General features: G+C 45.3%; 1 protein-coding gene across 13 annotated transcripts in view; it reads left to right on the forward strand.

Annotated features, from left to right (window-relative positions):
• TMEM241 (transmembrane protein 241) overlaps positions 1 to 27085 on the forward strand; it is a 107298-nt gene that overhangs the window by 20521 nt on the left and 59692 nt on the right. For 9 of the 13 annotated variants that reach the window (XR_005835417.1, XR_005835418.1, XR_005835419.1 and 6 more), the window contains exons 4-7: positions 4658 to 4739; positions 17926 to 18003; positions 18119 to 18190; positions 25863 to 25888. Coding sequence is in view for 10 of the 13 variants with exons in the window: in XM_040632650.1 (XP_040488584.1) it covers positions 4658 to 4739; positions 17926 to 18003; positions 18119 to 18190; positions 25863 to 25888 (258 nt within the window). In the remaining 3 variants the exon portion in view is untranslated. The remainder of the gene's footprint in view (positions 1 to 4657; positions 4740 to 17925; positions 18004 to 18118; positions 18191 to 25862; positions 25889 to 27085) is intronic. The other 4 variants (XM_040632652.1, XM_040632655.1, XM_008690764.2 and 1 more) reach the window with 2 other exon arrangements.

Consider the following 27085-nt stretch of genomic DNA (forward strand, 5'->3'; position numbering starts at 1 on the left):
GCAGAGTTAACTAGGATTTTAAAATTATAGTTTCGGGGCACCTGGGTGGCTCAGTTGTTAAGCGTCTGCCTTCAGCTCAGGGTGTGATCCCCGTGTTCTGGGATCGAGCCCCACATCAGGCTCCTCCGCTGGGAGCCTGCTTCTTCCTCTCCCACTCCCCCTGCTTGTGTTCCCTCTCTTGCTGGCTGTCTCTCTCTCTCTGATAAATAAATAAATAGAATCTTTAAAAAAAAAAAAAAAAGGAAATTAGTCCTAAATATTTCTAAAAAAAAATAAAAATAAAAAATAAAATTATAGTTTCGTTTTGTCCTGAAGAAATATTTTTAAATAAATATTTCAAGGGGCGCCTGGGTGGCTCAGTCGGTTGAATGACCGACTCTGTTTCTGCTCAGGTCATGATCTTGGGGTCCTGGGATCGAGCGCCACGTTAGGCTCCACTGGGAGTCTGCTTGGGATTCTCTCTTTCCCTCTCCCTCTGCTCCTGCCCCCACTTGTGCACGCACTCTCTCAAATAAATAAATGAATCTTTAAAAAACAAACACTTCAAGAGATAGCAAAAGCACAAAAAAAGTACCACCCTTGTAGTCCCTGTTCCCCCCTTTTCTCCACATAACCCGGAAAAGCATGGAAAACTCAGTTGTCATGCATTTAATTTGCCCCAGGAAACTGTTCAAAGGCCTGACCTGCCCATGTTACGATAGCATAGGAACTGATAGTCGTGCAAAACCCTGGAAGCCAGAGATCCCAAGTCTGATTCAGCAGACTGAATTCAGCTGTCTGAAGCAGCAAGTATAAACAGGTCTTCAAATGATGTTCACCTGTCAGCGGACTAGACTCCTCGAGGCAGGTTCTCTCTGGGAGGGAGACCCGGTGTGCACTCCGAGTGCTCCCGTGGCTGCCAGTCTGTCTGCCTGGTTCTCCTGCTGGTGTGTAAGTTAAGTGCGATCAATGTTGCAAAGAATTTGGGAATGAAGAGTTAGCGAAGAACAAACTTGTAACAAAGTCTTACTGAACCTTAAGAGACTTCTATTGCTCTAAGGGACCAAGGGGGGAAATGTTGGGTCCCTTCTGCTTCTCTAGCCCACCCCCAGTGCCCACTTTTTTTTTTTTTTTTTTTTGAGAGAGATAGAGACAGCCAGCTAGAGAGGGAGCACAAGCAGGGCGAGTGGGAGAGGAAGAAGCAGGCTCACATCAGAGGAGCCCGATGTGGGGCTCGATCCCATAACGCCGGGATCACGCCCTGAGCCGAAGGCAGACGCTCAACCGCTGTGCCACCCAGGCGCCCCGCCCACTTTGAGTTTTATCTCAAATAGCACTTAGAGGAAGGTTTCCCTGTCCTCGCTGACTAGATCAGATGCCCTTATGGTGCAGCTTAGTCCTTTAGTTTCCTTAAAATATTCATCCATGTAATATTTGACATTTATTTATATGAGCAAAACACTCATGGCTCCCACCTTTGTGAAAATTATAGCTTATTTGAGAGGTGGGAGACACATTAATAATATGTGTGTGTGTGTATATATATATATATATATATATATATATATATATAAAATCTGACTGATCATTAATGGGTTAATTGAAAGATCAAGAAATCATTTTTGGATGAAACAATGTATTTTGATTTAAGGTGTATAAATGTGCATTCATTCGCTAATCTCATGGGAAGGCTTTTTCTTATAAACTACACAATGTATACCCTGTGATTTTCAGTGGAATGAGAACTTTGATACTTTGGAACAATATGAATGCAGAGTTCTTCTCAATTTTTAATTATTCTCCCCCCCTATCTTTTCACACCGGTTTTGCCCATATCTGTTTTGGCAGCACTGTCCCCAGTGATTCATATTTATTCTTCTCAATACAGCTATACTTTTTTGTTGGTGTGTGGAGGAGGGAGGCCGCTGTCTCTGAGAAGAGCTCACGAGGGCCAAGACAGGGTTAGGCAACCAGCTGTTCTTGCAGGTGTCGAAATTTCCACCGTCAGTGCATGTTGCTTTGACTCTGTCCACCTAGGAGGTGGGCTCTGATGAGATGATTGTGGAGAACGCAAGCGCCAGTGCCCCGTGCCTGGGTCACAGTGCCGTGCTCGGATCCAAGTTCTCACACAGCTCTCTGTAGCATTTCCCAGAAGTCTCTTTGGTCCAACTAAATCTGTGTTTATTTTTTTAATTTTTTATAGTTAAAGTCATTTCTTTCTTTTTTTAAAAAAATATTTTATTTATTTATTTGTGTGAAAGAGAGAGTACAAGAGGGGGGCGAGGGGGAGCAGCAGAGGGAGAGGGAGAAGCGGGCTCGTCACTGAGCAGGGAGCCTGATGTGGGGCTCAATCCCAAGACACTGGGATCATGACCTGAGCCAAAGGCAGATGCTTAACCAACTGAGCCACCCAGGTGTGCCAGTTAAAGTCATTTCTTTGTGTTTAAGGTAGAGGGTTAAAATATACGGTGTCCCTAGCCATGGTTTCTTTTTCACATCCGTGATAACTCAAATGCCCCGATGTCTCTTGGAGCATATGACGGTGCAGGCATTTTCTTTGTTTAAGAGGAAACAGAGCACGGATGCCTGGGGCCTCACTGAGCTCACGTCCCAGAGTACTGGGCCTGCGGCAGCTGGACACACTGCTTGTCACAGACTGCCCTCCTTCCCTCCTCGCCTGTACTCCCTGTGGTGTGGGCTCTGGGCTGTCTTCTGGTGCTCAGCGGGCCAGGGGCCTGGATCCTGTCTCCCTTGACCCTTGTGATCTTAATGTCTAATGGGAAAGCCCTTTCCTAGAAGAACAGCAATTGGTTTGATGTTCTGCTTGACCCATTAGGACAGAGAATGGCATCTTCCTTTCTCTGTTCACCTTTTGGGTGCAAGAGCAGACATCTGTTATTGCAGCAGGACCAGAAAGAACAGAGGATATCCCTCAGGTAATTAGCTGCTTGGTCTGCTACCAGAGCAAAATCATGCTGTGTTTGCAGCTTATTTATTTATAGGTCAGTGTCTCCCATTAGATCTTGAGGTCCTCGGGGGCAAAGTATGAAAGTGTGGCTCAAACCTAGGGCTTTAGAGTCAGGTGACCTGAACTCAAATTCTGCCTTTGCAATTACCAACTCTTCTGACCACAGGCACATTATTTAAACTCTTTATGCCTCGGTTTTCTCATTTGCACAAGGGGGATAATAATAATAATAATAATAATAATAATAATAATAATAAAATTTTCTCACAAGGTGGTTGGGCAGAATTTTATTTTTTTTTTTAAGCAAGCTCCATGGCCAGTGTGGAGCCCAACACGGGGCTTGAACTCACGACCCTGAGATCAAGACCTGAGCTGAGATCAAGAGTCAGATGCTTGGGGCGCCTGGGTGGCACAGCGGTTAAGCGTCTGCCTTTGGCTCAGGGCGTGATCCCGGCATTATGGGATCGAGCCCCACATCAGGCTCCTCTGATGTGAGCCTGCTTCTTCCTCTCCCACTCCCCCTGCTTGTGTTCCCTCTCTCGCTGGCTGTCTCTATCTCATAAATAAATTTTAAAAATCTTAAAAAAAAAAAAGAGTCTGATGCTTAACCAGCTGAGCCACTCAAGTGCCTCACGTTGTGCAGATTTTTTAAAGACACAGCACAGAAAACATTTAGCATAGTGCCTCGTTTGTAGCAAGTGCTCAATAAATGTTAACTATGATGCTGCTGTTAATAATTCTGGCTCTGTAGGCACCTTGCAAATTGCTATAAATATTTGCTGAATGAATACAGTCAGGAAGCAGAATTTAGAAGCCCCACTAGAGACCGGAGGCATTTTAACACCAGGTTCACTGGGAAGCGTCCAAAAGCAGGTCTGATCACAGATGGGAGTGCCTGGCCGAGCTAATAAGGTTAACAAAGAGCATTTCTTGAGCAGGCACCATCCCAGGAGAGCAGTTCATTGAGTTAGGTGGGATTATTATGTTAAATTCTGCTGGAACGGTCTCATTTATTTCTCTCTATTATTAGAATAACTCTAGGGTACTGGCGTTAGTGGACCGAATGTGTTGGTGACGGATGGGGGCAGCACGTGATCGGTGCTCTATGTAAAAACCAAGATTCTAAAACTGTAGTGAGAAAAGCAGTTTTGCGTGTGGCCACAATTGAATCAAAGAAATGCACCCTTCAGAAGTCCTTAGAGATTCCAGGTTCACAGTGGAAAACGTCAACCCATGGCCACCCAGCTCAAGTTCTAGCATTCTTTTTAAAATTCTGGCCTTTGACGCTTTCTTCTTTTTGTTGTGGTTCCATGGAGCTGTTTGATATATTGCCTAGGTAAATAGTCTTTTTAAATTTTTAATAATTTGGCGTGAGTTCAAAGCTTCTGGCTACTTAAAATCCAAAGAATAATGTTCATTGCCTTTAAAAAAAAAAAATCAGATCTGTTCTCTCCCAAACTACAGGAAGCCATTGTCCAGCTCCAGCTTGTCTGTGCCTTACTGTGGGCTGGGGAACAGGCAGGCTGTGGCCGGATGGCTCTTCAGCCTCCCTGGCTCTCAGTGGACACAGACACGTCACACTTCACAGGCCACTCAGAGATGTTAAGACAAGCACCATCGTCGTAGTTGGTCATCTGAAGGGTCATGCCTTCCAACTAGGTCTTTTGGACAGGAAGTGACAAATATGATGGCCTCTTTCCCTCTTTCCAGATCTGATGTTTCGACATGGCTTCCCGCTTCGGTGCTGTTTGTGGGTATAATCTATGCTGGTTCCAGAGCATTATCCAAACTGGTAAGTGTTGGAGACTTTTTAGAGAGACAGTTTCTCTTTCCTGCTCCCCTTTGCTTTTTAACTTATTGCACCTTGGATCAATAGGAGACAGCACATCAGCTTTCATAATGGTACAGCTAGATTGGAGAACAACGTGGGGTTTTTTACCCCTTTCCCTGCATTGAGGATAACCAGATAACAGGGTCGGGCCAACTTGTTTTACAAGATGAAGAAGCACAGATGGAGACGCAGGGAGAGAGAGGCGATCTTTATGGAGCCTGACATAGGGCCAGCCCGCTCTGCCCGAACGCAGGCTGTCCTGGGAAGCAGCGAGCGTGGGCTCAGCCTGCTCCTTACTTCTGAAGCACTGTAACTCTGCCCGTTGGTGATGCGGACTGGGGGGTGCTGGCTCAGTGGCGAGGTACATGCCTGGCACAGCATTAGTACCCAGGCCATGGCAACACTAATAAAACAAGTGTCCCCCTGTTCTCTCACCCCAGTCGCCCAGGTTTGAGCTCCTCAAAGGAGGGAACTGTAAAGAATAAACTTCTTCCAGTTATGTTATATGAAAATATAAAAATTTAGTTATTTTTCCATCAGAAGAGAATCCAGTGATACTGCCATTGACCAGAGACTCAGAACGAGGTTTACAGTCAGTAATGCCTCTTTCTGTCTTGTACCCCGACTGCGCATATTGTCTTTATCAGAAAATGATTATGTTCTGACTTTTGGAAAAATGCAAAATTTGTTTACCAATTTAGTCTTTTTATACAAAGCTTGTTGTTATGCTGGTCCCTTAGGTCTCAGATGTGAAAACATTAAAACAAACATAAAATCTGCCTACCTGCACAGCAGTATTATTGTTAGGACAACCCTGAAGTTTGCAAAATAGCAGTTGAGAGTTACTAGCAGTGATTAAATCATCATTTTTCTTTCATGATTCATAAGCTTGAGTCATTGGGATGATGTGTCCAATGGGGGAGAAACGTCCTGGGTGGGCCCAAGAAATGACCCACAGCACAATTGGTGCTCAGCCCAGAACCTGAGACTTGCACTGGCTTCCTGCTGCCCCTTCTCCATTCTGTCGACTTCTGTGTCTGCTGCCTCGCTTTACACCTACTGGCCTGCAGAGGGCGCTCCCCCTCGTATAGCAGAATACAGGTGTTGACAAAAACTACATTTTTTAAAAGTTTTAATTTAAATTCCAGTTAGTTAACATACAGTGTAATATTAGCTTCAGGTGTAGGATTTAGTGATGCAACACTTCATGCAACACCCGGCGCTCATCCCAACAGGTGCACCACTTAATCCCATCACAGATACAAGCCATCCCCCAATCCCGCTCCCATCTGGTAACCAGCAGTGTGTTCTCTACAGTTAAGAGTCCGTTTCTTGGTTTGCCTCTATGTTTGTTTGAAAAACAATGTATTCTTGTTCAAAGGCTTTCAAAATTTCTTATAGGATCTGGGTAGTTATAGATGCCAGAATTTTGAAGTTTGAATAACTCTTGTGCTAATAATAATATTTTTTGTTTGTACAGTGCTTTTTTGGCATGTTTCCATAGTGATTTCCTCTGTATCTTTTTATGTGATTCTCAGTCACCTGACAGGCGGCGGGTGAGGCAGATGTTAATCACCTGACAGAGGAAGGAACTCAGGTGTGAAAAGTCTTGAACTTGCCTCTAGCCCCAGCTCCTGACAGCTGCTCTGACTCCAGACTTTTTGCCTTTTCAGATTTGTATCTTTAGGGCCAGCGTATGTGGATTTTAGAATAGCCCAGGGTAGAGTAGTCAGGCGTAACTTTAGACTCTTTTAGTTCTAAGTTATACAACGCTCATAAACTATTCTAAGCAAAAAGGAAATGAACTGGTTCATAGAATTGAAAAGCTGTAGATCAGGCAAGGCTTGATCCAGAGGTTCCAATGACATTCTCAGAACCCAGTTTCTGTCTCTCTGTCTTTTAGTTCTGCTCTGTCTCTGCTCCATTTCAGAGTCAGGCTCTCCCCCTCATGGGTGTAGTTGACTTCAGGCTCACATCCTCACAACACAAAGTCTAATGGAAAGAGACTCTTCCTCGTAGCTCCTGCAGGAATCTCAGGATTCACTCTGAATACATCAGTAGGGTCACTGCCCTTCCCAGGTCTGCGAGCTTACTAGGGAGATGGAATTGTGCTGATTGGTCAGCCCTGGATCCTGGCCTTCCTGAACCATTCACTGGGGCTGCAGAGGCTCGGAGCACTGGTGGGCCAGCTCTGCTCATACGGGATCCCTGCCTGGATGCCGTAGACTGAGAGAGGGTGTAGCAATCCTTGATATTGGGATGCTTTACCAAAAGAAGGGATAAGGATACTAGGTAGCCTCAAATTCCTCAGAAGTCCATTGTAAAGGTCAATCCAGTACATTCTCAGGCAGATGGGGAGTTCTGTAACCAAGCACAATGCTTCTCGAAGTGTGATCCGCATGTGGGGTCAGTCTGCGAGCTTGTTAGCTGCCCGTAAGGAGATTGTGCCACAATGTACATCCACTTTGGCACGAAACACACTGTTTAGTTGAGCTGACCCTTTTTTTTTTCATAGCAAGAGTTTTTGAAGAAGGAAGCACTGCACCGATTTACCTTCTGGCTCGAGCTCCTTATTTTGGGGGAGGACTGGTACTGTCAGTGGCCCTGGCCTAGGGCACAGCCTTCTTTAAAGGGTAAGAAGAAGCTGCTGCAATTCAAACTCTTTGAGCAAAGGAAAACAAGCAAAACCCAAATATACCCAATTAGAGTGGGAGGAGTACAGAAGAGAGACACTCGTTATTGTTTTTGAGTGAAATAACAACCCAGCATCTTTTCTTTGTTTTCTGAATTTTTTGTTTTTACATAGTTGCTTACAAATTTATAGAGTGGGTTAAACACGAGGCACTCATACAGCTTGTGTTAGATAGAAAACAGGCATCCATATGCTGGTGCCAAGCTGTCAGTGTAATGAATCCACAAGGAATTGGGGAAAAGTGCTCCGTTAAAGGCGTGGGTGTATTGTTACGCAGAACACTTTCGAGGGGGTTCTGCTCCATAAAGCCCTCCTTTATCTGACAAGATTTTGAAGCTCTGTTCTTCTGATGTGCAACTCCGAAGAGGAAGCTGGTTTAACTCTGTAAAAGGCACAGCAGGGAAAACTCTACTGATTTTTCTACCTCACAACCGAATCATATACAGAGTTAAGGAAAGGGGTTATTTCTGGGGCTGTCCATTCAGCAAATATTTATCAGGGATCTAGTATGTGCCAGGTGCTGAAAGACAAATAAGAGATGGTTCCTGACCTTGAGGTGTTAGTATGTGCCGGGCACTTTCCATCACCCCTCTTCATGACATATGAAGTCAGACTTAATTACTCCCACTTACAGATGAGAAAACTGAGATCCAAATTATTTGGCCAAGGTCAACAACGCGTAAATGTTAAAGCGGAGGTGCAAACCCAAACCTGTCCAGCCACAACAGTTCATCTCCAAAAGTTACCCTCTTTCCCCCCTAAATCACATCAACTAAGGGAGATCAGCCCATGAGGACTACACGGCGGGGGGTGGGGTGGGGTGGGGGTGGTGGAGAGGACCCGTGTATTTGCTGTCCCTTCTACTTGGGCTAATTTGGGTCAGCTTCTCCAGCTATCCTATGCTGAATAAGGTCCCAGGTGGTGATGGTTCTGATAGCGTGAGTGTCGGTCTTCGGAGGGTCAGTACAACCTTGACCAGTCATCAATACTCTTGCTATAATTTCCCATCCGAAGCCTGGTCAGCCTACACAGGATTGCCTCAAAGCCTGTGCTGGTGAGGGTGTAGAACAGATGTGCAAAGTCAGACAATAGTGAGCTTGCCAGTGAGAAGCCATCCTGGTGTTGGTGATCTGGCTGCTCAAACCATGTCGTTTTCTTGCCTCGGGGAAGCCAGGGTCCCTCGTTGCAGGACTCTGCAAATCCAAGTTAAGGCATCTTGACAGGACTGCTCTTGATTTCTCACCCAGCTCTTTGATCTTGGTCCTTTCCTAACTGCTTGTCAGGGTTTGTCTTCCATGAGCACGATATTCGCTCCGCACGTTGCGATGGAGATTGGACGGGGTGTTGGTGAGGAAACACACATGGATAATTAGACCCAGATGGAGCAAATTAGTTAAGAAAACTGGAGCCCATGAGTCCCCTCCCCATTTGTTTGGCTCGAATATAACATGAAGGAACTTGGATGTGCAAAGGAGAAGAATGTCACTGTTGATGCAGAATGGAGACTCTTCCTCTAATGTTCGCTGTTACTGCTCATTTGAGGCAGCTTTCCTTCTCTTCCATGTTGTTTTCTTACCAGAGCTCACCAGAGTCCATTTGCGAGGATTACTTTTTAAGGTGTAGATTCAGTGGCAAAATAGGAAACCCTCCCTCTGGATTTTAGTTATCTTCTTGCTCCATATAAAGAGGATGTTCTCAGGGCGCTTGGGTGGTTCAGTCAGTTAAGTATTCAACCCTTGATTTCAGCTCAGGTCATGATCTCAGGGTCGTGAGATTGAGCCCTGCATCAGGCTCCATGCTCCGTGGGGAGTCTGCTTGGGATTCTCTCCCTCAGCCCCCTTCCCCTGCTCTCCCTCTTTCTCTAAAATAATAAATAAATTTTTAAAGATGACGTTCTCCGTAACCCTTACAAAATGACTTATTAAAACAGGGCTCTGAGGGGAAAGCTTTATGACATTAGATTTGGCAGTGGTTTCTTGGATAGAACACCAAAGACACAGGCAACAAAAGAAAAAATAGAAATATTGGACTTCATCGAAATGAAAAACTTCAGTGCATCAAAGGCCCCTATCAACAGAGTAAAAAGGCAACCCACTGAATGGGAGAAAGTATTCGCAAATCATTTATCTGATAAGGGATGTGGAAATACACTTTTAGGCCCAAGATGGAGCTCCTCCTTTCTGGGGTGCTATCTCAGCAAAGCAAACTTCAGCATTCCTGGAAATGCTCCGCTTGACCAGAAACACAGTCCAGCTAGACAGCCAGTCCCAAACACCAAGGTGGCTCTGGGTTCTATACTTCCTTATTCCTTGATCTTCCTAAATAAGGTCAGATACGCCATCCCAGCGAATCATGGCATTTCCCCATTGCCACTTCTCATGCTTCATAAAACTTATTCTTGCCCAGCACCCCTTGGGAAGAGGGCTCCACTGCTTCTGAGGCACCATACTCCCCCAACCCAAGGATTGTTTTCCCTTGAATAGAGGACATCAGACTTGTTACGAAATTGTTTTAGTTTTGTCATTCAACAGGGATTAAGACCCAGAATATAGAGATACGTCCTCAACTCAACAACGAAAACCAACCCAATTCAAAAATGGCCAAAGGACTTGAATAGACATTTTTCCAGAGAAGATGTATAGATGGCTGATAAGCTCAGGAAAAGATACTCAGCATCATTAATCATTAGGAAAATGCAAATCAAACCCGTAATGAGATACTACCTCACACCCATTAGGGTGGCTTTAGTCAAAAAACCAGATAATAACCAGTGCTGGTAAGGATGCGGAGAAATTGGAACCCTTGGGCACCGTTGTTGGGAATCTAAACTGGTGCAGCTACTCTGGAAAACACTAGGGTGGTTCCTCAAAAAATTAAAGATAGACTTACTGGGTGATCCAGCAATTTCACTTCTGGGTTTATACCCTCAAAAAATTGAAAGCAGGGAGTTGAACAGATATTTGTGCCCCTGTGTTCACGGCAGCATAATTTACAATAGCCAAAAGTTGGAAGCAACCCAAGTGTCCACGGATGGGGGAGGATAAGCAAAATGGGGCAGATGCATGCCGTGGAATATTATCTAACCTTGAGAAGGAAGGAAGTTCTGACACATGGAACACCGTAGATGAACTTTGAGGACAGCATGTTAAGTGAGATAAGTCAGTCACGAAAGGACAAATACCATCTGATTGCATGTCTGTGAGGTGCTTAGAGTGTCCAAAATCATAGAGACGGAAAGCAGAATGGTGCTTGCCAGGGACTGGAGGGAGGAGAGAATGAGGAGTTAGTATTTAATGGGGACAGAGTTTGAATTTTGTAAGATGAAGAAGTTCCGGAGCTAGAGGGTGGTGATGGCTGCATGGCTCTGTGAATGTACTTTATGCCACTGAACTGTTCACCTAAAAATGGTTGAAATGGTAAATTTTATGTGTAAATTTTACCTCAATGTAAAAAATGTATTTATTAAAAAAAAAAAAAAAACAACCCTGGGCTCTGATAGAGGTTTTCTTGAGGATTATATGAAGAGGAGGGGATGATAACAGGTTCTCACTCGCTTCGCTCAGAATTCCTTTGGGTGCCATAGAATATGCACATTTGGTTTAACTCATTCATTTCTTTGCTCTTGGGTAAAAAGTATGAGAAAAATAACAATTCACCGAGAGCAGGCCAGTCTGCCCTGTGCTCTGGCCTGTACATTTATGCCCCCATGTGAACGAGATGGAGCAAGCTTCTGTCCCTTGAGCCTTTTCTTTTTTTCTTTTTTTTTTTTTTTAATTATTATGTTCAGTTAGCCACCGTATAAGTACATCATTAGTTTCTGATGTAGTGTTCAGTGATTCATTTGTTATGTATCTTATGCCCAGGCATCTCACCAAGGTGGAAGAACCCCTGGTATTTTAAAATGTCCATTTCTGGGGCAACTGGGTGGCTTCGTCAGTTGAGCGTCTGCCTTCGCCTCAGGTCATGATCTCAGGGTCCTGGGATCGAGCCCCGTGCCGGGCTCCTTGCTCAGCAGGGAGTCTGCTTCTCCCTCTCCCTCTGCTTCCCTGCTCCTGTTCTCTCACTCACTCTATCTCAAATAAATAAATAAAATTTTTTAAAAATGTCCATTTCTTGGGGCGCCTGGGTGGCACAGCGGTTAAGCGTCTGCCTTCGGCTCAGGGCGTGATCCCGGTGTTATGGGATCGAGCCCCACATCAGGCTCCTCCGCTATGAGCCTGCTTCTTCCTCTCCGACTCCCCCTGCTTGTGTTCCCTCTCGCTGGCTGTCTCTATCTCTGTCAAATAAATAAATAAAATCTTTAAAAAAAAAAATGTCCATTTCTTATGCAATAAGACCCATAAGACAGAGGCCAGCTACTTTAGGTGATGAACAAATGAACGACAGAGACAGCCTCCAGACTGGTACTGGAGATACACCAGCAAGAGGGGAGTCTGGTACTCTGCACTTCAGTGCTTTGCTATATAATGATACAATAGTAAGATTAACAAAATTAACACTTAAATTTAATCACACAAATCAACTTATGAATGTATTCATGGATACGTACATATACTTACTCAAATACCTCACCATCTTCCAAAAAGGATGAGTGGTGGCTTAAAAGAATAATTAAGATAGACATTTTTTTTTAAGTAGGCTCTGTACCCAGCGTGGAGCCCAACACAGGGCCTGAACTCACAGCCTGGAGATCAGGATCTGAGCTGAGATCAAGAGGTGGACGCTTAACTGACTGGGCGACCCAGGCGCCCCCAAATAGACATTTTTTATGAACAGAATTTTACAAGAAATCTAGGTACAGAAAAGCAGAAGAACTAGATGAGGCCACGGAGAGACTTAGCACATAGGAATTTATGCTGTAATATCCTACAAAATAAATGCAGATGGGGCCTGAATTCAATTTTCAGTGTTCTGTAGCCAAATAAAAAAGTGACGAGACTTGGGGAGTCTGCTTCTCCCTCTGCCCCTCCCGCTGCTCATGCTCTCTCTCTCTCAAATAAATAAATAAAATCTTAAAAATAAAAAAATAAAGAAGTTAAGGACTCTCCTCGGTGCTTGTAAGGTAAGAGCGGAGGTCATTGCTACACCTGTTACACAGAGCCTAACATATAGCAGTGGTGACTCACTATGTTGTACACCCAAAACTAACGTAACATTGTGTGTCCCTGATCTTCAGATTTAAAAAGTTGCAGGGAAAACAAGAGTGAGGTCATTGCTGAAGAAGAGCAAAGCTTCCTCGCTCTCAGGTTCTGAGTCCTCAAAAGAGGTAGACTGGGCCACTTAGTGAGGCAGGGTCTTCCACAACCCCCTTATAACGAACACAGTGACAACTTGGTTTCTAGGATTCTTAGAGCATTTTTGGATGCGTGATGAAATAGCAAAGTTCAGTAGGAGCAGTTTTCTGGGGCTAAAACTGCTACCCTGCTTATTCGCAGACTGCCCTCAGGCAACCCTCAAGGAACATAGTTTCCAGCGGGCGTACTTTTGATAAAAATTGGGTAGCCTACAGGTCAGGCCTGGGGTGCAGTTATTCTCTCTAGTAGATTAAGCCCACATGTACATACTTAAAAATCACCCAAAGAGAAGATAGGATTGACATTCTTTTACAAAAATTAAGAAACCGACCCAGGACTCCACTTGGAAAAGGGAGGCATCGGCATCTGCAGTGACCCAAGGCCGTGCCCGTGCGCAGGGTCAGGATTTTCCATAGAAAACTGTTCTAACTCAGGCCCAACACCTGAACAAATAACAATCAAGGCCTTAAAATTCCACTCTGGAGAGCATGGGAATAATGAAAAGCTTTAAGTAATAGATACCAATTTCTCTTCACAGCCAGAGAAAAATAAATGTCCAATGGTACTTGGATAAGATGTTGAATTTTAAGCTAATGAAGTCTAAGAATAAATTAGTTGCAAATTGTGCCCCTAAGTGACTAAATGAATTGGCCTGCAGTGTAGTTGAATTTGATTAATTACCTTTTGTGTCAAAAATGATGTGAGCTTTATAGTAGTTGATCCTGGCCACTTTCCTGATGAAAGATGGTAGAACCTTTTGTGGTTGAGGCCATTCCTAGAGTCCTGACAACACGAAGAACATACTTCTGTTTCTGTTTTCTTTAGCAGCAAGCAAGTATATAGGTTTTCTAAAAGTGGTTTTCAAGCTATTAATAGGCAGGTTAAAAAAGAGAACCAAAATATATTCCTCCATTTTCTCATCTGCATAATGGGGATGTTAATAGTATCTACCTCATAGAGTTATTATGACAATTAAGTATGCAAAAGCAGTTAGAATAGCAGCTAGCATGTAATAAGCATTCAATATATCTTAGCTATTATTATGGCTATTATCATTTCTCAGAACTTTTCTCTGATTTGACGTAAGTTAAGTCCTGCTGAACCTCACTCCATAAGATAATAAAGGGCAGGTTTTCTTTCTTTATTTTTTTCAAAGGGCAGGTTTTCCAAAAGAATCAGTCACTCGGCGGTCTCCTGAACGGATAGCATAGTTCACAGACTGGAACTTGTACAGAGTTAGAGGCCAAGGAAAATCAGTAATTGAAGTTTGCAAACTGCGTTAATAGTTGTTTTTCATAGACCTCTACGGAGGCTGAAACTGTCCATTGTAGAATTCCTGTTTCTAAAGCCTGCTAGCTTCTCAGTAGAAAAGTGTCTTGAGAAATCCAGATTTAAATTTGTTAAAGTAGAAATGGAAACTGTCCTTTAAATCATGTCATAGAGTTTACTCTGGGTTTGTGTATTTTAGATCATACCAGTATTCTTACTGGAGGAAGCAGACTGGCGGGATTTGAAACACACCAGTCGTACTGGACTTTGTGGAGAGTTGTAGGGCCAGGAAGGTTACCCTGGGGGCTTGCTGTAATTGGGGTGTCATAGCCTCGAGGTTAGGAGCATGGGCTTTGCAGTTAGAGAAGCCTGGATGGGAGCCACAGCTCTGGCCCTGAACTAGCCGTGAGCACTCAGCAAGTTGCCTCATCTTCTAAGCCTGGGGTTCCTTGTCTATAAAGCAAGGTAATAGCACCCACTAATTGAGTTGTTGGAAGGAGATTTAAATAAGAGAATGCAATTAAAATAATTAGCACTGTGTCCAACACGTTGTTGGTAGCTCTCATTAGTGTACTTGAAAATCAATTCTGTGTGTATCGATAGATCCTTTTCCAGACGTGATTAGAGCAGGGCCTCGGGAGATGGGAAAACCTAGTCATGGTTTATTAAAATTGAGAAAATTAGCCTCCTTGAGGTCTAGAGTCAGGGTCTAGAATTCCTAAATCTGGTCTCCTTTACTGGCTTTATAGTCAAGGAGGCAAAAGCATTTTTAAAAAGGTCTTAATTTTAAATAAATAGCATCCAGATCACGCTTTTATATTCATTTCATGGACACATAATTAACCTTTCCAAGATTTTCTTTGCTATCTTCTTAAGCCAAGAACTGGAAGGTCAGGCCCTAAGTTTGCCAAACATAGGCCAAATGGATAAAGCCAGTGGAAAAAAATCTCTTTAACAATCTTAAAACACATAAAAATTAATTCAAAATATAAAAATTTAAGAGGAATAAAAAGCACAAAAGATAAATGAAAAATTAGGAAATAATAAAGTATAATTTTTTAACTTCACTTTTTTTTAAGTTTTAATTCCAGTGTTGTCAATGTACCGTGTTGTACTAGTTTCAGGTGGACAATATAGTGATTCAGCATAACCCGGTGCTCACCACAGGTGCGCTCCTTAATCCCCGTCACCTATTTCCTTCATACTCCCACCCACCTCCCCTCTGGTAACCATCAGTTTGTTCTCTACAGTGAAGAGTCTGTTTCTAGGTTTGTCTCTCTCTTTTTTTTCCTTTGTTAGTTTTGTTTCTTAAATCCCACGTGTGAGTGAAATCATATGCTATTTGTCTCTGTGACTGACTTATCTCCCTTAGCGTTATACTCTCTAGTTTCATCCATGCTGTTGCAAATGACAAGATTTCATTCTTTTTTATGGCTGAATAATACTCCATTATATATACATATATACACCACCTCTTCTTTATTCATCTATCAATGGGCACTTGGGCTGCTTCCATAATTTAGCTATTGTAAATAATGCTGCTATAAACATTGGGTGCATGTTTCCCTTTGAATTCGTGTTTTTGTATTTTTGGGGTAAATACCCAGTAGTGTCATTGCTGGATCATAGAGTAATTCCGTTTTTAACTTTTTAAGGAACCTCCATACTGTTTTCCACAGTGGCTACACCAGTTTGCATTCTCAACAACAGTGCAGGAGGGTTCCTTTTTCTCCGTAACCTTGCCAACACCTGTTGTTTCTTTTCTTCTTGAGTCTAGCCATTCTGACAGGTGTGAGGTGATATCTCATTGTAGTTTTGGTTGCATTTCCCTGGTGATGAGTGATGTCGAGCATCTTTTCATGTGTCTGTTGGCCATCTGTAGGTCTTCTTTGTTCATGTCTTCTGCCCATTTTTAATTGGATTATTCGTTAAAGTATGATTTTATTTTTATGTATTTATTTTTATAAAGTATAATTTAAAAGGAAAAAAACAGTTTGAGTTGCACTTTTAATGAAGGATAAATTAACAGTAGAAAACGTTACAAAGGCAGAAAAATGGAAGGCAAGAACTCCAAAAGAAATAAAATAGTGCAAGTTAGAACAAAATACTAAAATAGGGCAGAGCTACAAAGTTATAAGAGTTTTAAAAACAAGGTAAAAATATATCCTCCAAAAAGATAAAGAATAGATCCATCTGGAAGTAGGCGAGCAGCATGATCTTAAGTGGGTCCTCCAAGCTGGAACGATTTCCCTGCTCAGGGCCCTCTGTCGAGGCTGCTGAGGGCGGGCTACCTGTTAATACTGACCACCTTTCGTGCCCTGCTCCCAAACCACTCATCTAGGTCCTTTACCTCCTTCCTCTGTCATTCCTCCCAGGTGCTCTGGGCCGTAGGTATAGTTGTCCCCACACAGAGGAGCAAACTAAGGTTTGCCTATGCTCGGTTTCACCTATGCTCCGTCTTTTTCTGCCTCTCAGGAAATATTGCCGTCATCATCAACAACAGAGACAATAACAAAATCCCATGCCCTTTAACCCTTTCTGCTCACCAGGTCAAAATTAGCGACCAAATTAGGAGAGACAGCCACTCTTAGCAAACAGCCCAGCGATTGTAAACGGGCAGTGGCTGTTCTGTGTACCTTAATAACCCTCCGGAGTGTTAGGGGTTTTTTATTTATATCTTTTTCCCCCTCCCTTTTTTTTTTTTTTTTTTGGTTCAAAGTTGATCCTGGTTATTCAGTTCAGTCTCCTAACTATTTCCTTAATGCGGACACCCGCATTTTCATTGCCACTACCAAGTTCAGGCCACCATCTTGCCATTCCTTGTATTAGTTTCCCATGGCCCCTGTAACAAATAACCACTATCAGGTGGCTTTAAACAGCAGAAACTGATTCTCTTCAGTTGTGGAGGCCAGAAGTCTGAAATCAGTGTTACTGTGCCCAAATCAAGGTGTGGGAGCGGAGCCACAGTGCGAGAGTCCACTCCTTGGCTCCTGCGGCTTCTGGCGGCTGCTGGCATTTCTCACCTTGTGGCCGCAGCACTCCAGTCCCTGGCTCTGTGGTCTTGTTGCCTCCCCCTCTGTGTCAAATCTCTGTCTTTCTTTTACAAATACATGTGTTTGCATTAGGGCCTACCCAGATAGCCCAGGGCAAACTCCCCATCTCAAGGTTCTGAACTTAATCACAACTGCAAAGATTCCTTTTTGCCACTGGAGGTGACATTCACAGGTCCCAGGGATTAGAGTGGGACACTGGGAGCCCAAGTTCCTTTAAACATGCGGATCAAATCATGTCATCGCCTTGAAACTCCAGCGGTTCCTTGGCTCTTGGCACTGTCCTGACTCCCTGAGATGGCCTGATGACCTCTCCCCCTTCCTCTCCCCAGCTTCTCCCTTCACGGTCCACCGCTCAGCCCCAGCCCCACCCCCACCCCTGTTCCCCGAGGAGCGGGTTCACTCTCGCCTGGGCGGCAGCACCCCCTGCCTCCTCTTGGTTGGCTCACTCCAGTTAGTTTGTCATTCCGTTCTCATTTAGCCAGTGGACTTCGCTTCCTCTCCCCACGCGGGGTAGGTGCGCCTTTTTGTGTATCCCGTGAGAGCGCTTACCTCAATAGGGACACATCCACTCTGGACATGGGATGTGTTTCCTGCACCTGGCACGGCGCCTGACACACAGTAGGTGCCTAATATGTGTTGAGCCTCTACATCCACCTTGCCAAGAATAATACTACACCAGAGAGCACTAATCCACGCGGAAGAGTTTTTGCTGGAGAGGATTATGTATGTGAATGCCAAAAGTTCCCACGGCTCGTTATTTTTAAGCAGAAATCAAGTATTATGTAATTATGGGATCAAAGAAAACATTTTCATGCTGATTACATTCTGTTTTCTTTCAGGCCATTCCTGTGTTTCTCACTTTGCATAATGTAGCTGAAGTTATCCTCTGTGGGCACCAGAAGTGTTTTCAGAAAGAGGTAAATGATAATGCAAAATGCTAGTTTCGCTTCCCTTGCTTTAAATTTCAAAGATGCACCTTTTCTTATGGCCCGAATTAGTGCCTACCTTTTCCTGCCATCTGTTTCCTGACAGTGGTCAAGACTGCCTGGCAGGCGTCACTCCTTTCAAGGATCATGTTTTCGACATCCCTTCGGTTCAGCAAACGTACGTGGGGGTAGTCGTGGATCTGAATGGCACTCAGCTGCAGCTCAGGGCAGAGCGAGCACCTTGGGATACAAGGAGGAGTTTCCTCTGGGCCGAGGAGTGGGGGCGGGGGGCAGCCTTCCCGCCCACAGCGCATCCCAGGGCCGCTGGGAAATACATGGCAGAGCTTCGCATAGGGTGCCGGGAGCATCAGCCCACCCCGGGGGAGTCCCCTTCGCTTCCCGAGCCCAGCTCTGCGTCACACCAGTTGGAGCAAATGTCTTCACCTTCTGTGCTTCCACCTGGGAAAGGGGGACGGTAATGACGCCCAGCTCCTACGGTTGCTGGGAGGACACAGCGAGGCCCCCGCGTTAAGGGCGTACAACAGTTTCTGGCGCGGAGTAGGTGCTCTGTATGTGTTTGCTATATTTATTAACATTAGTGGTGGTTTTAGTTTGGTTCCTCTTTTGGGAGTTCTTTCTAACATCTGCCCGTTCGAAGTGGTTTCATCTACAGATCTGGAAGTTTTCAACTAGAGAGGCTAGTTGGCCATTCAGGCAGCTCACTTCTTACAGGTATGCAGGAGAGAGAGGTGTCTTTCCCGTGGCCGAGGCCCCTCCGCACACCCGTGCACCCTGTCGTCCCTGCCTGCTCCCCACAAGCAGCTCCGAGGAGAGCTAACGTCTCTCCCTCTCTGCTGCCTTTCTTCCCTCAGCCCATAGACACTCCGTGTTCTCAGGCCTCCGAGGATAGAGCAGGCCCTGGGAGACCCGCTCACCCTACCCCAGCTCTGGAAGGCTGTTTCTCAAACCGTACCAGCGGGCTCCCTTGCTTGTCCACACCTCCACCTCCGTCCCACTGCAGCCTTGCCCTCCCCAGCACAGCGCCCGAGGGAGGGTTGGGTTCGGAGCTGTCCATGGCCTTGTGTCCCTCTCGCCTCCAGCCTGCTCCTGCTTCTGCCCCCACCTTTACCCTGAAGTTGCTCTGGCTGAAGTCCCTGATGCCTGCATTGATGTGACTCTGTTGGCCTTTTACGCCATTCATCACCAGGTTTACCGCTGCCTTCCCCTGAGTCTCTTGGCCCCCGTGACCTGCTGGTTCTCTTCCCTGATCTCGGGCTCCTCCTCCTCCTTCCTTCGTCTGCCCGACAGGAGCTCCCAGGGCTCTGTGTCAGGAGCCCTTTGTTCCCACGCACACACTTTCTGGACAGTCTCATCCACACCCATGGCAGCATCCCCCTCAGTTCACCGGTGACTCCTGTGTCCCATGTCCAGCCCAGACTTCTCTCTTGCGCTCAGACCCCCATGGCTGCTGCCTCTGGCTCTCCCCGCAGCTGTTTCCTGGGCATATGAAATGCAAAGGGACCACACTGGAACTGCCCTGTTTTCACAGCCTGCTTCTTACTTGGTGATCCTGATCCTGGTCATCACCACCCACGTCAGAAACATAGGGGTCCCTTTAGAGTCCTGCTCTGGTCTCCGCCCCCCCCATTTCTGAATCTGTCGCCTCTTCTCCATTCCTACTCTGCTGCCACCTTGGTTCAGGTCCTCATCTGTTTTTCAGGGCTCCCTGGCTAGGGGCCAAATGAGAGCTTGCTCCCCTGAACCCTCGGGCAGCCAAGTAGGGTGTGGGGTGAGCAGTCCTGGCTTAGATGGTTACCGTGTTCTGTGCGCGCCATCACCGGCCTTCGCCTGCCGGATGTACGGTGTGCCTGGCTGGTTGCCCTGCCTCTTCCCGCACTCCCCTTCCTCCACACTGCACCCAAGTGACCCTCTGAAACAGATCTGATCATGTCCACCCATGTAGATGGGGGCTGGCCATGACCCGCACGGAGGCATGCAAAGGTGCCATACACCTCTCAGGTTTTAGAAAATCCAGCCACAACCAAACTTCTCATTTTTCCTGGACCATGTCAGTGAACCTCTGACCTGTCAGAGAACCTCTTCAAGTACCCACTCATTCATTCAGAATATATTTACGTACCTGTGTACATGCCCTCCATGCCAGGTGAGGAAAGCGCATGGTCTCACTGCTCTGGGCTACTCTTACGGAGCATCAGCTGAGCAAATCATGACACCCACCTGCTGGAGGCCACTATGGGGAGGTGACATTGAAACAGGCAAAGGCTGAGCAGGAGTTCAGCAGGTGGGGTGAAGGGGAGGGCTCCCAGGAAGAGGACGCAGGAGATGAAAAGGACCAGATGGGACCTTGGGGACTTGGCAGGAGTCACTTTGGGCCAGTGTGGCTGGTGCTTGATAAGAAAGAGAGGAGGGCTTAGGATGAGGCTGGGGGCTTAGGATGAGCCTTTGAGGCTGAGCTAGGGATTTGGGGTGTAAGCTGAGTGCAGTGGGAGGCCAGGGGTGGGTGTGAAAGCGCAGAGGGCCTGATCAGATTTATAGTGTTGACAGCTCATCCAGCTGTCTGTGGGGGAGACAGGACTGCAGGAGGTGAGAGGGGCTGCGGGGGCGACTCTCAAGGTCTCACAAGGGAGGCTCTAGGTATTCCAGGCTGGTGTGCACGCAGTTGGAGCCTGACACCTCAGGCACCTCAAGGAGCATGAGCACCTCTCTCTGACACTTTACTTATCACACCACCTTGCGATTTCTGTATTTCATCAATTCTAACACGTGCTGCTTTTTCGCATGTTAAAAAAATATTCACTGGCTGCCGTTGGGATGCTTCTGCAATCAACAGTGTGCCCTGGTCAAATGCTTTCTTTCTTAGAAATATATAAGGAATGGGGGATTTTACGCTCGGTGGCATCTCAGGTTCAATGAAATGCAGTAGGAATTTCCCTAGGTTTCTGCCTGTTTCCTCTGAGCCCCTCCGCAGGGACCACAGGGTTGTTGTCTTCGTAGCCCCAGAGTCCAGCCCCAGAACCGCAGCCAAGCTGAATATTCACGAACTAGTCACTGAGGTTCAGCTACTCCCCAAGAACTGCTCAGCTTCTGGGAGACGGACTCATGCTTCTTATCGACACAGTGGATGCTTTCGTTGTGAACTGAAAATGAAGATTTATGTGCTCTGGGGAAGAGATCCAGGCATCTCTACGGGGTATCGCTTCCTGATGGTCCAGTCAGATCACACAGGCGAGGTTGAGTGTAGGAAACAGGTTAGAGCATCTTCGGGGGTATTTCCATCAGGCAGAGACCAGGGGCCAGACTTCCAGGCTGAGAGGACCTGTCCTTGGAAGAAATTGGATAAACACCAAAATGTTTTGAATCTTCATCTCCATTTCATCCCTAACACTAAGCAGCATCATTTTTTAAAAAAAAATTTTAATTTCAGTACAGTTAACATACAGTGTTGTATTAGTTTCAGGTATACAATATAGTGATTCAACAGTTCTATACATCACTCAGTGCTCATCATTACACACACACACACACACACACACACACCCCACTTCTTTATCCATTCATCTACTGGGACACTTGGGTTGCTTCCATAATTTGGCTATTGAAATAATGCTGCAGTAAGCATGGGGTGCACATATCTTTTCGAGTTAGTGTTTTCATATTCTTTGGTAAATAGTAGCGGAATTACTGGATCATAGAGTAATTCTATTCTTACTTTTTTGAGGAGCCTCCATACCGTTTTCCACAGTGGCTGCACCAGTTTGCATTCCCAGCAGCAAAGCACAAGTTCTCCTTTTTCTCCACATCCTCCCCAACACTTGTTTCTGGTGTTTTTGATTTGAGCCATTCTGACAGGTGTGAGGTGATATCTGGTTGTGGTTTTGACTTGCATTTCCCTGATGATGAGTGATGCTGAGCATCTTTTCATGTGTCTATGTGGCCATCTATATGTCTACTTTGAGAAATGTCTGTCTACAACTTCTGCCCATTTTTAATCAGATTATTTGTTTTTTGGGTGTTGAGTTGTACAAGTTCTTTATATATTTTGGATACTACCCTTTATCAGGTATGTCACTTGCAAATATCTTCTCCCATTCAGTAGGTTGTGTTTTAGTTTTGTTGGTTATTTCCTTAATAAACAATATCATTTCTTGTCAGGGCAAATTAGGAAAATAGTTTCATGAATTACATACCTATTTAGTCATCTTAAAAAACCTTTCTTTTGGGGCGCCTGGGTGGCTCAGTGGTTAAGCGTCTGCCTTTGGCTCAGGGCGTGATCCCGGCGTTCTGGGATCAAGCCCCACATCAGGCTCCTCTGCTGGGAGCCTGCTTCTTCCTCTCCCACTCCCCCTGCTTGTCTCTCTCTCACTGGCTGTCTCTGTGTCAAATAAATAAATAAAGTCTTTAAAAAAAAAAACAACCTTTCTTTCCTTCATGAATGTAATAAACTATAGTAAGTTGCAGAACATGCAGAGGAAGAAAGTCCCGGAAATCAACTGTGATCCTACTTTGCACAGGATACTGCTCTATTCTGCCAGACTTTTATTCAATGCACGTATATAGACATACTTATACAAATGATATAATATATCCTATTTTCCATTGATCAATTTGTCAGGAATCTCTATTCATGTCCTCATTCCACTCCACATGGAACATGACGTGTTGGCCAAATCCGTGTTTCTAGACTTGGAGGTGGCTTCTAGTAGGTTGGCATTAAAATCTGCTCTGTGATGAAGGTTGAAGATTGGCTGTGATCTATTCCCTTATGATTTACTTTCCTGATCATTTGGCCTGGAGCCTTGACAAAGTGACCGGATATTACCAGGAGCACAGCTGTATGACAGCTCTTAGACTTTACCTGCGACTCACAGTGAGGCCTCTCTTGTCCAGTGTGTGTCGGTTTCACCAGACTCCACTCTGGAGAGGAAGGTTGACCTCCTCATGACCTCGTTCCCAGGTTATAAGGCTAAACTCTCTCTGGAGCTGGGGCTCATCGTCACCGTCCACGGTTCTTTGTGCATGCATGCGCAAACACACGCACACATAATTTGACTCTAAGGGAACGTGTGGCTTCTGGAATTAGTCTCACTACCTTGCAGATATACTTGTCACAGTTGAACATTAGAATGCTGCTGTTCATTCTCTTGTTCGCTTGTTCACCATTTACTGAGTCTGCGCTGTGTGTCAAACCTCTGGCTAGGCCTACGGCTGTGGAGATATACAGGACACAGGGATCGCCCTCACAGAACTCAGCTAAATGGAGGAACCAACACCCAAACGCACTCTGGGATGCCCGTAGAATGCCATGTAGGCTGGAACAGGAGCATGGGTGGACAGGGGGTGACCACTGCTAAGTCTGCTTGCAAGGGCCAGGGGCAGGATTTGAACCCAGTCCCGCAGATGGTAGGAATTTTCCAAGTGCAGGGAGAAAGAGCCCTCCAGGCAGGCAGAGGAAGCAGCAGATGAAGGTAGTAGTCTGAAAGGGCGGGCGAGGTGTCCACGCAGGACTGGCAGACTGGTCGTCGCAGAAGAGCATCACAAAAGGTCAGGCTACGAGCTAGATCGCCTGAGCCCAGACCGTGCGAGCTTGGGCAACTTAGCTAATTTCGCAGTGCCTTGGTGTCCGCATCTGTAGCATATAACCCGAGACTGAATTAACCCGTAATGAAATAAGTCGGTACATGAGAGGGCTTGGAACAACACTGGCACAGAGTAAGTAGCCCTCAGAGTAAGGTGACCCCCTGTAATGTTAGCTATTTATTGTTATTTTTGTTGATGTGACTTGAGAAGTTAGACTGACCCATTCAGAGCACTGAGATATCACTAGGACTATTCCCTGGGTGACTTTTGGACTGAAGAGCCTCAGAAGGTGAACGCCTGAGCTTAACTCCTCAGTCGTTGCGCAACTCACTAATGCATTTACCGCTTGTTCTAATCTCTGTATCTCCGGTTCTGGCTCCTCTAGCCAGCGGCGTTTGAAAGAAAAGAGCAGTCTCTCCGCTGTGGACTGGGTGAACTATTTAGAGCACTGTATTGATTGGCTGCCCTGTGACGGAAGCCCCCCTAGACGGTTGCTGGATACACCTGTTACTACTCATGGAACAGCTGGGACATGCTTTTCGTCTTTGTCCCGTCTGCTCCTGTTTTTCCGCCAAGCTGTGGAGATGTTGATTACCTTTAGCCCAGAATCCTTTAGTGACACGTTTTCCCACGATGGGGGCAATTCTCCAGGTGCCTGAGCCAGGTCACCTTTTTGGGTCATCCTTTCCATACTGAAGGGATGTGTCCCCACCAGGTGGCAGTGGCGTCGAGGTTGGCTGGGCCAGCTGAGGCAAGTTCCACAGGGTTGAGAGGAAAGGATCTGAAGCGGCAAGCCACGACTTTGCACGCAAATAGGATCTATTTATTAAAACAGTGCAAACTGGATTATTTAGTATCTTCAGCATGAAAACTGAAGATAGCCTTCATAGCAAACCATGTTGCCTTCTCAGTCTTCACTTTTTTAAAAAAATTGAGATATGATTGACGTAGACCATATTCATTTCAGGTGTCCAGCATAATGGCTTGATATTTATATATCTTGCAAATGATCACAGTAAGTCTAGTTAACATCCATCACCATATGTAGTTATAAAAATTTTTTTCACGTGATGAGTACTTTCAAGATCTACTCTCTTAGCAACTTTTAAATCTACAGTATGGTATTAGTAACTCTAGTCCCCGTGCTGTACAGAACATCCCCAAGACTGACTTCTTTTCTAACTAGAAGTTTGTACCTTTTGAGTGTTTCATGTTTAAACAATATATTCATACTTCACTTTCAAGAACTAGAGTCAAAAACCTGTACTTTGTCCCCAACTAGCAAAGTAATCCTTTTGAAATGTCCAGAATTAATGTTATTTCCTCTGTCAAATGTAGAAACATCTATGCTTCTTCCTGCTAGAACTTTATACCTGAGTGCAAAGGACTAATTCCCTTAAAATGACTAATAAAAATGATGGGCCACCTGGGTGGCTCAGTCGATTGAGCACCCAACTCTTGGTTTCAGCTCAGGTCATGATCTCAGGGTCGTGAGATCGAGCCCCGTGTCAGGCTCTGGGCTAGGTGTGGAGTTGGCTTGAGATTCTCTCCTCTCCCTCTGCCTGCCACCCCCCCGCCCCCGGCTCACGCTCTCACTCTCTAAATAAATAAATAAATAAAATCTTTAAAATTGAAAAAAAAATGACTAATAAAAAGGGGAGGATAAAGGTAGGACCTCCATTAGAATTTCTTCATTTCAGGGAGTTTTAAATGCCAAGGTTAGATTGCCCCAATCTGCTCTTTGTCTCTCTCTACGGGTGGAGTCAACTGTCCCTTCTCCTTTTTCCTGTTTCTTCATGTGTACATCATCCCAGAGAATTTACAGCACTGCTCAGAGTCAGAGCTGGATTAACGAAAGACAAACGTAAGGACGTAGACTGGAATAAAAGTTGAACGAGAGCTCGATTTCTCATCAGTTTCTCTCTCTCCCTTTCTTGATGTGGTAAGATATTTGAAGGCTTGGCCCTGGCAGCGTTTTGGGGTTTTGTGAGTAAACCCCGTTCCGGGGGTGAGGGTAGTAATACCGCACACCCAGAGTGCTTTGCCCAAGTGACTCAACTCTGGACCTCTGAGTCATCCTTCATGGGGTCCAAGCAGGAAAGTCTCAAGTAACACCGAGGTGTGCAGCCAGCTCTTAAGCCCCCAATAAGCTTACTCAACATTGATTTGCCTCTTGGATCTAAATATTTTCTTTTAAGGGGAAAAAGAGGATTTTATAAAGACTAACTATAAATCTCTTTATTTTCATACAGAAAACTTCTCCTGCAAAGATCTGTAGGTAAGTTGAAAAAAACAACAACCCACAGATCTCTAAAATAGAAGATTTAACCTGACTTTAAATGATGATAAACTGTTGGAGATTCCTATTTGAGAGTTGACAGAATTTATTATAAATAGTTATATACCCGTATTTTGTGTCTTATTCTAAATTTTACTATCTCTTTCTCTCTCTCTTTTTTCTGAAATATTCTGTTCCTAAGGGGAAAATAACCCGTGCTTGATTTCAGTCACTGATGCCCAAAACTTCACTAAGAGTTGTGCAATTCTGATGGGAGAAGGAAAATGGAAAACATGGAAAATGACTTAAAATGCTTAAAATCATGTTTGCAGCTTATTGGGTTTTTATGATTCCCGTGGTAGAACAGGCACTGGCTGTAAGGTCTGGGATCTGAGTTGTGGTCTTGGGCCATAGCAAGGTGACTAAGGGCAGGCTTCATGGCCCTTCGTGCCTCGTTCCCTGGGCTGAAACACAAGCTGGGCTGGACTCTCAGGCCGGTCCCTGCCCCCCACCCCCCACCCCATGTGCTAACCTGTAACCCTGCTCCCTGGCTGCTTCCGGCCTCCTCGGCCATAGCTCCAAAGCTCAGTCCTGAGGATAGAAAATCAGCAGAAATGCTTTGACACATGGATTTAGGACTTTTTGTTTCAAATATTTCTGGGCTTTCATCCAATCTCTTGTTTTGCCTTGATTACAGGCTGCTACTTGGGAAAAAAAAAGGAAAGAAAACACAACACTGTCAGGACTCATCCTCCTGTTTAAAAGATTAGCAGGTGTGGGGGCACTTGGGTGGCACAGCGGTTGAGCGTCTGCCTTCGGCTCAGGGCGTGATCCCGGCGTTAGGGGATCGAGTCCCACATCAGGCTCCTCCGCTGTGGGCCTGCTTCTTCCTCTCCCACTCCCCCTGCTTGTGTTCCCTCTCCCGCTGGCTGTCTCTCTCTCTGTCGAATAAATAAATAAAATCTTTAAAAAAAAAAAAAAAAGATTAGCAGGTGTTAAAGAGAGGCATTAAAACCCACTAATACCTGATATAATCAGGTATTGCTCAAGGCCAGGTTTGGTGGGAAACCAAGCTCTGTCTCACACCTGGCTGTCCCCCATCTCCTCTCAGCCCCGAGGGGCTGTTTGAGAGGACCTCTAATTTTCACTGCCTGTGGATGAGGAAGCATCCTCTATCCTATAAACCCATCTACTGTA

Source organism: Ursus maritimus, unplaced genomic scaffold, assembly GCF_017311325.1.
Source record: "Ursus maritimus isolate PB19 unplaced genomic scaffold, ASM1731132v1 scaffold_18, whole genome shotgun sequence".
Taxonomy (NCBI): domain Eukaryota; kingdom Metazoa; phylum Chordata; class Mammalia; order Carnivora; family Ursidae; genus Ursus; species Ursus maritimus.